The sequence below is a fragment of the Callospermophilus lateralis genome, chromosome 4 (genome assembly GCF_048772815.1).
Source record: "Callospermophilus lateralis isolate mCalLat2 chromosome 4, mCalLat2.hap1, whole genome shotgun sequence".
NCBI classification, from domain to species: Eukaryota; Metazoa; Chordata; class Mammalia; order Rodentia; family Sciuridae; genus Callospermophilus; species Callospermophilus lateralis.
The window spans coordinates 121,638,392-121,651,787 of record NC_135308.1 but is presented as its reverse complement, the minus strand read 5'-3'; the positions used below and the strand labels follow the sequence as shown (position 1 = coordinate 121,651,787).

At 35.6% G+C, this 13,396-nt stretch overlaps 1 protein-coding gene across 7 annotated transcripts in view; it reads right to left on the bottom strand.

The window, feature by feature from the left end:
• Positions 1-11,777: 11,777 nt before the first annotated feature.
• The window catches only part of Cnot2 (CCR4-NOT transcription complex subunit 2), a 101,304-nt gene continuing 99,685 nt past the window's right edge, over positions 11,778-13,396 (bottom strand). For all 7 annotated transcript variants that reach the window (XM_076854859.1, XM_076854857.2, XM_076854856.1 and 4 more), the window contains one exon: positions 11,778-12,919. In XM_076854859.1, coding sequence (XP_076710974.1) covers positions 12,833-12,919 — 87 coding nt within the window. In that variant the 3' untranslated portion in view covers positions 11,778-12,832. The remainder of the gene's footprint in view (positions 12,920-13,396) is intronic.

The window sequence follows — 13,396 nt, the reverse complement described above, 5'->3', positions numbered from 1 at the left end:
AGCGCGCGAGAACAAAGGGGCCGAGGCCGGCGACGCCCCCGGCGGCGGCAGCGCCCCCCGCCCCGGCCCAGCCGCCGCCCGGCCCCGGTGCGGCAGCCGCTTCAGAGCCTCCAGTACCCTCGGGCGCCGGGAGCGCACGGACCGCTCCAGCCTCCAGCGCCCCCTGCCAGCCTCCGCCCCCGCGCACTCCGCGCCTCCCCAACCCCGCCTCCTCTCGCCGTGTGTCTCCCAGTCTCCATCGCCCGCCGGCCGCTTTTCCGCGGACTCGCTGGCAGCCGTACTAGGGTAGGAGCGGCCGGGCTGGGACGAGCCCGGGGGCTCCCCGGTAAGGGAGCTGCTCCGCCCCGCCCGCCGCCGACCCAGGCCCTCCTGCTCCGCCCCGCCCCGCCCGGGGCGTCGCCTGTAGGCGTACACCCGGGACAGCGGCTACTTGCTTTCCGCATCCTCTCCAAATCCCCTGGGAGAGACATCCTAGATGAAAGTTTAGGTTCAGTATAGCCTAACCCAGGTGAAAGTTAAAGGGGGAAAAAAAAAGAAAAGAAAAGAGGGGACCGACGTAGTGCAAGTAGAGCGGCGGGAATCTTGAACTCCAAAAAGGATTGGTCAGTTTGCCGGGAGAGTGAGTCAGCTGCCAAGTAGCGGTGTTCTGGGGAGGCCCACGGAGGCGATGAGGGAGGGAGGACAGCCGCGCGGCCAAGCCGAGTGGACGGAGATGGAAGCCCACCGGCGGCCGGCGTGAGTTGGGGTACGCCCCGGGAGGCCCCCGCAGGTAAACACACCGCGCCGCTAAGGGAGGTGTGACCCAGCCGCGCCCACGCCAGAGGGGCGAGCGCACTAACGGTCCTGGCGCCGGTGCCCGCCCTCCCTCCTAACTGCCTCAACAAGGGCCGCGTTCTGCGGCCCCAGCCTGGCCCAGAGAACGGCAGGATCCGAGCAAGATAGGCTGAGTAGGGCGGAGTTTGTCGTAGAGGCAAAGCGCGTGGGGGCAGGATTCCTCGACTGGCAACATCAGGAAACTTGCTGCCTAGGTCAGCAGTGGACCTCGCGGTAAACTTAGGTCTTGGGCAGCCGAGTGGACCCTAGCTGGAGTTGACCCTCGGGCACAGGCAGCCAAAGGAACCAAAGGAAAACAGGTGGAGAGGCTTGTAGCCTGTAGAGACCACTTTTCCCATCAGGAGAACAGAATCCTTTATGTGGTTTCCCTCCTTAGGAGTCTTGCACCTGGGGCCCACCCCGGGATTTGTAGATGAGATTACCAGGAGCGCTGTGTAAGGCGACAGCGGCGTGCAGACCCACTTTGGGACAGGTACCGTTTCTAGAGCTGTCGGCTCTCTTAGTTCTTCCCGCTCCCTCCATCCTTCAGCTTCTATTCTTTTCGTGACCTTTATTTTATTTTGTAAACTATCTTTCCAAACCGCATTTCTGTCATAAAATCAAACTTGAACACTATTTCGAACGGCTTCTTTTTGAAGAATAAAATTGGAATATTCAGTTTTCATAATATACATCTTTTTCTTAGTTTGCAAATCCCAAATGAATAAACTCTTAATCAAACTGAATTATGTTCCTGGTGAATATGAAACACGGAATCAAAGAACTCTTTCTTGGATTTAAAATTCTACTTTTGACTGCAGTTCTGATACGTTTTTCTGAAGTACAACATTCCTTTATGTGATAGGTAACAAGTATTTCCAAGCAATGGGCAAGGAAGGCAAGTATGCTATGTGTTTTTCAAAATAAAGAAAATGCAAGGTTTGGAAACCTTGCGTATCCAGAAAAGGCTATGTTCTTTAATATATCATTCAAGTTTTGGGAGAGATTTTTTAATTTTTCATCTTTTATCTGGGAATTATACTATTCCTTTTCTGTTGGCATAAAGACGATTGTGAGAATTATATTAATTGAAAGGAAAAGTTAGTCTAATGGTTGAAACAACTTGACCTGACCTCACAAATCTTCACTCTGAATCTTCTTCCTTTGCAGATTATTGTAATCTTTTCAAGAAAGCTGCAGCTTCCCCTATATAGACCTGTGACAGCAATGAGCAATTATGCTGAGGGATTGAATCTTGAGGCAAAATTGATTCATAATAATGTTTATAAAAACCACCGGAATGGGAGGGGCCAATAATAATCGTGAATATGATTCAATTTTCACTGAATCCAGAGCTTAAAGTGTTCTATGAATGAAACCTGTCCCTCAGAACTGAAGATGGTCTTCTAAGTATATGGAACAATATCATAAATTTTTGTCTTAACCTAAATTTTATATATATATTAGTTGTAGTTGGACACATTACTTTCATTTTTTTAGTTTTTTTAAAATTTTTTTTTATTTGTAGTTGGACACAATACCTTTATTTTATTTATTTTTATGTGGTGCTGAGGATCGAACTCAGGGCCTTACTCGTGCTAGGCGAGCATTCTACTGCTGAGCCATAACCCCAGACCTTTAACTTAAATTCTTTACATCTTTTTAAATCCATTTAGTTTTCCATTTAGTCCGTTTCTTTGCTTACATTCTCAAAATAATTGAAGAAACTGTTGCCATCCAGTCTTCTGTTATTTAAACATTTAATTGTGTTTCATATTGAATTAGCTTGCTTGTCTTCCTTTATCTTCATGTTTTCTTACTGAGAGTCAAAAGATATCAGAAGACTTCACAGATCAATTTATATTTTTATCCTAAAGGAAATACTTCAAATGTTTGCTATTATTTCCTTTTCTTGAGGTAAAACTACATTAGCATTCCCTGGGAAGATTGGATATATCTTCAGTTTCAGAAAACAGGTCATCAGAATGGTAGTAAGAATTGTCAGAACCTCAGAAGTTCTGAGGTCTTTTAGCATCTTCTGTTCTTGCAGAGGAGAGGCAGCACAGGAAAGCTAGTCTTCTCTGGATAGTGTTCCGCCTACGGAAACTAAGATACGAAATTTAATACTCAGAACCAGATCCACTTATTTAATGTGTGTCATTGTCTGCAGCCAGTGTGCCCCGACCCCCAGGGGAATCATGGACAATCTTAAGAAACTTTAAAGGAAAATAAAACTTATCTAAACAAGGATATTAGTCATTGTTATTTTATGATGTTTGTTCTCATGATCAATATTCTTTTAAAAGTTCCGTGACTTAAGTTAAAGAATTCAATCTTGTACTTAATATATATACCCTTTTGTTAAATCCTAAAAAGAATCAGCATAAGAGGCTGGGAGTTGTAGCTCAGTGGCAAAGCACTTGCCTAGCATGTGTGAGGCACTGGGTTCAATTCTCAGAAATGCATATAAATACATAAATAAAGGTCTGTCAACAACTAAACATATATTTTAAAAAAGAATCAGCATAAGGAAGGATTTTGTATGCTAGGAATGGAAGGGAATTTAACATGTTGAGAAAATACACTTTCAAAAACTGACAAATTGTGAAGTTTTTGGATGACACACTGCTACTAAACACTTGAATTGCTAAAATACACTGGCAAGGAGATGAGTATTTTACCATCACCTGTTTTTCATTAATATTCATATTCTAGATAGATTTTAGACCTTTGCACCTGGAATAATTAGGTAAAAATAAACATAATGAAAGTAGAGTGATCCAAAAGAAAACCATCTAGGAAAAATTTTCTCTTTCATCCAGTAGATGTAATTATAGAAAATTATTTTTTGATTTTAACTTTAAAATGTTTACCATTGTACTGATTTCCAACTTGCTATTATCAAGAAATTAACTTTCTTTCCATAAATATTTGTAATTAGTCACAGAATTTAGGATTTGGAATAAATTTCTTCTGTGGCCACTGCTTTTTTCTACCTGTATCTTTTACTGGCCCTAAACTTTTCCTATTATATTGAGAATATGATTATACTGAGAACATTACTATTTCTAGATATTTACAATGAGAGCATATTAGAACAGGAAAGGATTTTAAATATCACCTTATTGAAAATAAGCCAGGAAGCTCCTTAAGTCTTTGCATTTTGTTTGAAATAGTATTTGGTATATTTTTACAAGTTCAGATTTATTTGCACTCAGTCTTTGTTTGCAACTGAGTAAAGCAAAAAACAGATACTTAAGTTTGTAGTATCATACTGGTAGTGCTAAATTCTCACTGTTGGTCTTTTGTGATAATTTTAGTGAATGTTTATGTACAGTCAGCTTTGGAACTAGCTAGACACGGAAAGGTTTGGCTCACAACTTGAATAGTAATTCATTTGAGGCAAGGTAAATAATTGATGTTTCCTCTTCTTGAAGTGAAAAGTTTGGATTAGAACACAGTTTGAACATTCTAGGATTTAATTCTAGGTTTATTTTGTTCTTGCCATGGTCTTAAAAACTTAAGAATTGCTATGTAACAAACAGCACCTAGCCAAATTAAAATATCCCAAGATAAGTGGAAATCATCTTCCCCACAATAAATATCAGTGTCTTGGTGAAATTGGCCAACATCTACTGAATAACTGACATAAACTAAGTTATTCACAATTTGTTTTATGAGGAACAAAAACTCAAAAGATTAACTCTTTCAAGGCTGCACACATATTGACAGGGCAGTAGATTGAGACACATTCTTTTCCTACTATGCTGTGTTACCCATAAGAAATTTCTGTATTTGGTAATGAAAGAAACATTTCCAAATGGATTTCAAGTGTATGTATACACTTACATTCAAGGATAGTTAGGGTTGATCAAAAGTCCTACTATGAAACCTATGAAGGGAAGAGTAGATAATGATGGACCTAATAATCTAGTCCCCATTTTACTCTGAATCACATTTATGTTGAAAATAGCTTTTTCAGATGCAAAGCAAGTAAGTAGTACTGTTTTATGTGGGACAGAGATGTATTTAGGTTTCTAGTGGCTTAAGAAATTCAAGCTAAAATTTGAAGATATACACAAGGAAAAACTAGATGTTAATAAAACAAGTCATTAAATGATTTTAGGGTAGAAGGATATCCTATCCTTTTAATGCAGGAAATCATCTAATAGTTATAAAAGTGTTTCTTGCCTTTGCTTGAATACTTCCAAAACCGTGAACTCTTAATGCTACCTTTTTTGGGACCTTTAAAAAAATATTAGGTTCTTTCTTATTGCATATTTTAGATCTGCCTTGCCATAACATCCATGTATGGTACCTAGTTCTGCCCTCTGGTGTTTTATAGGATAAAGCTTTACAAATGACTCCATTTCAGATAGTGATTATGTGCCTCTTAGGCCTTGTTTCCTATGCTAATCTTGTTTTTGCAGTATTTTCTCCAGAGGGTTTAGGAAACTAATCCTTACTCCCCAAATGCTAAGAAAATGGACAATTCAGAGTTGTAAATGACACCGTTTTTAGCACTGAAATGAAAGTCTGCACTTTTTTTTTCCGTAATCTGACTTATGTCACTTCTAGGACAATGGTTTTGAGCTTCACCATCAAAATCACATCACATGTCACTGCAAATGTAGAGAGAAGCCAGAGAAATGATTTTGACTTATCTCTGTTAGCAAGAATTTGTATTCCAAATAGTTTTGCAAGTCAACTATGTTAATATGCAAATGTTAGATCTACATTATTTAGAATGAACTGGAAAAAAATGGAAAACTTTTGATAAAAAGGGAAATATAGAAATAGTTTTTCTCAGTAGAGTAATATAACTTTCATTTTGAAAAACTGAGGTATTAGTTTTATGTAATAGATAACTTACTTTATACTTGACGAATACTAATCATTTGAAGACAGTTACTTAAAACATTCAAAATAAAAAAATCTTAAGAGGGGAAATATCTAACGACTCAAAAGCAGCCCATTTTTCATGCACTGTTACATATGGTAATTAAAACTACATCTTAAAATAAATGTTCAGTATGTAACAGATTTAAAGGTAGCTTTGAAACATTCTGGCTGCCCCAAATCTTTATTTTTATACACAAGAAGCTGGAACTATTTATGCCATTCCCTCATGTAATGTTTTCTTATTGAAATATATAAATTTTGAAAAATGTTTAAAAGTTTCTATTATAAGTTTATGAGTACTGAGACCTGAGTCTAAAAAAGAATCAAGCAGATGCAGTCATTTATGGACAGTATATCACCCTTGAAATTTGAGGCACTTCTTCCAAAAATGTTTGAAGAACTCTTATGTGTTGTTATAACAACTATCTTAAGCATGCACTAGAGAATAGATTAGCCTGAAAGAAAAAAGAACTTTACTGTAATTAAATTATGAGGTCAAAATGTCACTTAGGCCCCCAATGCAAATTACCAAAGCATTACATTTAAAGAAATGCTTAAGCAAATTAAGATCTGCTGTAATTCATCCTGAAGAATTCAATTTGTTTTCCTCAGCTAGTATCCTCAAATGTAGTTTAAAGGAATTAACACTTCAGGGATAAAGTCAGACTCATTTCACCTAACAATATGTCAAAACATATTTGTGTAATGCAGGTGCAAATCAGGCCTTAGAAATAGATTAGAACACAGTTTGAACATTCTAGGATTTAATAAGGTAAATCTTATGAGGAATGAAAAGTTGGTTTTACTATATAAAACATAAGTTAGCTAAAAATACTTTAGTGTGTCAACTTGTGATCATATATTATTTATGTAATAATTTAGGTTTTCAGTATAGGAAATTATGACAATTCTGACCATTTTGAATTTTACGACATTTTCAAAAAGCCATTTAAAATGGACAGAAAATTGATAAGACATGGAAATGATAATTTTTTTTACAGAGTCCTATGAATAGAGTTTTTAAGCATTAAAATATTGTCAAGTCACAATGTTCACAACTGGACAAATTCAATTAATGAGTATATTGATACTGCATGCAATTGCCATTAGCAGTTTCTATGCATACAAACCTAAGTGGATATCTTAGATATGGTAACAATATTCCCAGAAATATAGCTGAGGTAAAACACTTGTTTTAGAATGGATCTAGCTTTCCTCTTGCTCTGCTAATAAATACTACTGTAATAACATGGTCTGTTAGAACACTAGATATTTTAGGAAAAAAGCAAATGAACACAGGAATTATCCCACGTTAACTTGGTGAGATTTCACCAAAACCTTTTATTCTAGTTAGTACTTTTATAGTAGACAGAGTGAATTTTAATCGTGATAGCTCAGTAACTTCAGAAATGATCTGTGATATTTGCTAGCCTACATGTCTCTGGCCTCTTCCTAGACATTTGAAAATCAGTGTTTGAAGCTGGGTACTAAAAAGGACATTTATATATTCCCCAGTGGGGTTAGGGATTTAGCTCAGTGGCAAGATGCTGGCCTAGCATGTGCAAAGACCCAATTTGGTCCTTAGCCCTGGAAAAAGAAAAAAGAAACAAATAAAACAAAACAAATATTATTTCCCTAGGTAATTCTCAGTATACTAACTTGAGAATTATCTAATTAGAAGATACTTTTGATTGAATTCCTATAGTTATTGCAGTCCGAATTGAGTCTTTTATAAGCCACATTTTATGATCAAATTTTAAAAGTAATACAAATATTGCTCAATCTAATTTATATGATCACTGTCACAGCAGAAAACAGCAAGTTGCACACTAATACACTGAACATTTTCCTTAAAATTTAATAAAAACTGTTGCTTCCTTTGAATATAGAACTAAAATATGCAACTGAACAACACTGGTAAACATATATACATATTTTAGTATTTTTTCATATTCCTGTTCCTAATATCAAAAATGAGGGAAAAATTAAAATTGACTAAAGTTGCTTTTTTTAAATTTCTTTCCAAATATAAGGCAGTGATTTTAAGTAAACCATATCCATGACTCACAGAAAAAAAAAAAAATGTGCTTTAGGTATACACTTTTAAACAGGTGCAGTGGTGCACATTTGGAATCCCAGCTACTTGGGAGGCTGAGGCAGAGGAGTATCACCAGTTGGTCAGCCTGGGCAACTTAGTGAAACCCTGCCTCAAAATAAAAAGGGATAGGGATGTAGTTCAGTGGTAGAATGCTCCTAAATTCAATTCCCAGAACTGCCAAAATTAAGTGTAAACTTTTTTGCCCTGACATTAGTCCCCAGCTTCAGATCAAGAGTATCAACCTGTCAAGAGCTGAAGAGAGGCCTGGAATTTATCAAATCCAACTTTTACTAAACAACAGTCATGTCAGTAACAATTCTGAGTTTCCCAGTTTCTGCTGAAACAGTGTTACTAACAGAATCCTTTATGAAGCAGGTAGTGCAGTGGGACAGCACCTTAATATAGAACCGTAATCTCTGAAGTTCCACTTTTTGATTTTAAGACATGCTTCTCTCCTTAATAATTTCTTCATATATTACCAGACAGTTATCATGTATCCCCGTTAGCTGCCCTTTGTCTCTTCTTCATGCTCTACATCTCATCAATACTAAAATGCACATTCCCCTCATGAAACATTAAAAAAAAAATAACTGGAATGAATTTTGAAACTGGTGGCTTATTATAGTTTAAGCAACCTTTTCTTTCTTAGTGGAACATAAATTGATAATTGCTGAAATTGTTGGCAATTAGGTTTGCTGAAATACAATAATTATCTCACTTCCTTAACTTTTTCAGTTAACCACAGAAACAAAATCATTCAGTTCAACTAATTACCTTAGGTAAGAACATTCTTCAGTCAGTCTCTCTTTGGTTATGTTTTATAAAAGATGAGTCTGGTGCCTTGCACAGCAACTAACTTCAAAATCTTATTATGGGGCTGTGGATACAGCTCAGTAGTAGAGTGCTTACCAAGCATGTGAGACCCCCTGGGTCCAATCTCCCCTACCCCCCACAAAATTAAATGTTACTTTTAAATATTTGCATTGAAATCTCTTATTGGTCCTTTTCTACTCTTTCATCACACAAATTAATGTCTTTCATTGACAGTTCTTGAAAAGACAAATACTAGGTCTCCAAAGTTTATTCTCTAATGCCAAGTATCCCTAATTCCTTTTTGGTGGGTAACACTTTAAATTTTGTAAAATGGAGATACTAACACCCACCTACCTTATCAAGCTATTCTTTGAACAGGACACAATAATTAAACATTCAGTATATTGCTTGGTAGCTAGAAAGCACGCCACAACTCCTTCCCCTTTGGCTGATGTGACAGCTCTTAAAACACAGCATTCATACTTGACCTGACATTTCAGATGTGTATTTTTAAGACAGCAGGATCCCCATGTTGTTTTCAGCAGTACACTTTTCTTAATATAGCTGAATATTACACTCATTATTTTTAGTAACAGAATCACAATTGATATTAATCTACATATAAACGATGTTAAGCCATGTTATAGCTAACATCCTCCATTTTTATTTTCACATCCAAAATGCAAAACTATATCATTATTCTGATTCACTGTACCCTATTTGATTAAACGTAATACACCATGCTTTTGGGTTAGCTTTAGATCCCAATTTTGACTGTTGATGCATTTATGCACTTCATATCCCAAATGTGTCCTCTATTCATGATATGATCTAATTCACAGGTAATGCCAGTGGGCAAGAAAAGTTGGGACATGTTATTGGGATCTAGCTTTTAGAAAGTAAAGACATCTCGACAAACATCTGGCTTATCTCATTCTCCAGACTTTTTTTTTTTTTTTTTTTTTTTTAAATCCCCAACACTAAGAATGGAAACACAAGGGACTCAAGAATGGTAGGCAAGTGCTCTACCACTGAGTACACCCTGACCCTGCAGAGACTGCTAATGGAATCTAGTTAGTATGTATTTCTGCTTCTTCTTTATAAACTACATAGACAAAACATGGTTAAGAAAAACACTTAATACATCTGTTTCTACACACACTTTTAGGTTTTCAGCAACTGTTTTGCAAAATTGATGTTATTATTAATGCAAATCTAAGTTAAATGAAATAAAGTGATTCAGAGCCATGCTCAGATGCCTTATATATTATGGATAATGGATATAACAGAATGGAAGATATATGGTTTGTGAATGAAAGAGGATTCAGAAGAAGAATCGATTCTAGTGTAGAGAGGAACATTTGAAAAATTTTGAAAATTAGTTGATGCTTAAAAATATTCTTGCGAAAATAGTAAAAGTAATTATTTCAAAGCCCAATGTTTTAATTTGTACATTTTATTTTCAAATTGAAATATCAAATTAAACCACTCAGTGAACAAATATTCATCAAGCACCTGCTGGGTCCCGATTTCAGTGGCAAAAAAATAAAAGACCAGTTAAATGGTTGGCTTTATTATAAATACTGTAAGAACTTAAATAAACTTTGTTATTAATTAAAATTCATTTTATCTGAGGAAAACTATTTGTGCAATGAAAACCCCCAGCAAATGAAATTCAACCATATAAATTATAGTACCACTTCAAGAAATACCAAATAGATAAAGGACTTCCTTTCACAACTAAATAGAGCTTTTGTTTCCAGAAAGCCAATTATAGTTTCATCTCAAAATTTATGCAACAGTGTACAAATGTATTCAACTAGCTATACAGGGGAATATGAACAGAATTAAACCTAAGAAAAATCATAAATTTAGTAAGTTTAAGTCAAATCCTGTACATGTACAAAGAATTGAGTGTTGTATTAGTTTAATATAATATTTTAAAGATTTAAGTATAATTTTTAAATGTGTATTTGAACTCAATAGGTAACTTCTAATATCCACAAGTTATAAAAATTTTGATAATCCAAGATTAAAAAAAACCCAGAAAACTAAGTGTACACTTAATGTCTACGGCAGTTAAAAAAGAAGGAAAAACACAACAAATCACTTAGTATGAGCTGTCTTCATTATGAGTCATGTAGTCCCAATCATGATCATGTTTCAGCTGAGACTTTAGTGTATGTTTTCATTCATGAGAATAAAGATCCCCTCCCATTAACTGTGTTTTTCTTCCTATTTATTTTTTATGGTTATGTTGTAAAAGGTACGTTTTACAAAACAAATTATTATGAAAAGATGTAATCTTTAAGGAAACTGCTTTGTAGCATTTGATTCTGGTTTATGTCAACTATGGTAGGGTTTTATTTTATTTTATTTTTGTACAATAGTTATGATAATCTAACTGCCATCTTTCCTACTGAGGAGATGCTTTGGTTTAATTCTGAAAAGTAAAAAATCCTGATATTTTTGTCGGTTTCTAATATCTCAAAATACATAGAAAAAGGTAAATTTTAAGTCATTTTTCATTCCTGATACACAAACACATCAATATCATAAATGTGTAATTTTCAAACATGATTTGGTAAATGTCAATAAACGTTCACTCTTATAGAAAAATAGGTTAAAAATGAAAAATTTTAAATTTTAAAACTCACTGGATTTTTTCTACTATAGTTCTGCTTTGGTAGCTTCAGTCTTTAGACATTTTTAAATACAGTATTTTATTTATATGAGAAAAGAATTCATCAACCCATAAAAATGAAATATCCAGGCCAGCAAACTGAAGGTAAAGTCTACCCCACCTTGCTTTTTGTCTTACCTTAATTTGTGCATTACTTCATAAAGATAGATCTCAAAACTCTATCAAATTCCTCACAGAGAAAAAGTGTTCCCATTGGGCCCCAAGAGTGTTCTGGATGCTGCCATAATCCATTTTTAAAAGTTTTCTCCAGTTAATTTTTTTGTCTACATTTTTAATCTACAAGTAAAATGGTTTGCTATGGTTCTATTAAATTATTTGTTGAAAGCTGCAAAAGACACTTTAAATTCAGTCATACCATTCAGTTTGATATTTGCAAAACTTGTTTTCCCTCTAATTTTCATGTTGAAGAAATAATTTCACAATTTAAAATCAAAGTCAACACTGCAGTGAGGAGAGCTTTTCTACTTTATTACAAAGAGAAGAAGCCTTTATGTGGTCAGAAAATACAAGATTGATCTTTTTTTCTCTTCCTATGAAACGCTGCTGTTCAAACAGCCAGAGTGAATTGTCTCAGTTCACTTCTTTAAGTCCCATCACATTCACTTGGGTATGGATGTCCTTGGCTGCTGAAAATCTGGCCCTTTAGTGCACAGGGCGACAAAGTCCCCTGACCAGCAGTTCCAGAATGTCCCATTTTCATATATTGCATCCATGCACACCTCCTAAAAATGAGGTACAGCAGGGCAAACATTTTCCAAAATAGATGTCATATATATAATATATACACATTCGTACATACATACCTTTATTCATGTGATGTCCAAAAATTTAAAAAAAATGTACACATTTATTACAAAATCGTAACAAAGACTGGACAGTGTTTTGCTCATTCTGGAAAGATGAAGCTCAGTAATAACACAACCCTGGAGACCATCCAGAGATTGTGGCAATATCATTCTTTTAAACAGTCAGATATTCTTGCGTTAAGCTTGGCGAAACTGCCTTTCAAAAACAGAAGGGGAAGTAAAATGAAGGAAGCAGACCTTGCTCATCTTTCCAAATGAAATACGAGAAGGATCTTCACATAAAAATGCACAAACATTTGTTATTTTATTACCAATAGTGCTACAATGAACAAAGCAAATTTTGTGGTCTAATTTTGTTGAGTCTTTTGTGGGTTTTCTTTTTTACATATAAGAAACTAAATGGTAAACTTCTGTCAGTGTACTTGCTTGTCTTTACAGACCCAAGTCTGTCTGCTGGCAAAAATGAAAATAAATGAAAAAATTCAGACCCTGCTCAAACTAGAGAAAAACAAATTACAAATTTAGTTGTTGGGCAGCACATAATTAGTAAGGCAGGACCTCAAATGGTGACCCTTTGCGTAAGCCAATTGCCAGATCCTCAAGGAATTACAACCAGGGTGCCTGAGCCACATCAGTTCTGCAGTTATGTTGAGTATTGTGCTGAGACAGCCATACCCCAAGAAAAGGGAAGTCTTTTTAGAAGGCTTGTTGAGCAGGGTTGTAGTTGAAGGTGGATGGCAGATGAGGCCGTTCTTCTAATTTATCATATTCCAGATGGAACTCCTACCAAAAAAAAAAAAAAAAAAATTCATGAAATAAATGATTTCATCTTTTTGATCTCAAGTTTTTATCAGAATACATTTTACCATATGAACCAATTAAAATAACTACATAAGAATGGAAATACAAAGAAAAATGTGATTCTATTTTATAAGTACAAAATTGTAGACTTTCTGCATCTAAGTTGAGACTCTTCATGAACATTTAGTAAAATGTTACAACTTTTTACTTAAAAGGAGAAAAATCACTAAACATTTAATGCAAAACACTGAAGATTATAGTGTATTTAAAAAAAGACCATTTCATACTCTCAAAAGTACAAAAACCTAAAAATTTACTTTTTGCTCATGAAGAAGTTCAAAATGAAGATTTTTCCTATTTGTCTTTATCATGCTTTATTTTAAACAAGTAAAATTCTTCTAACTTCATAAAAATCTGAGGAAGACAGTGACCTTAAAACTCACACTCCAGAACTTCCCA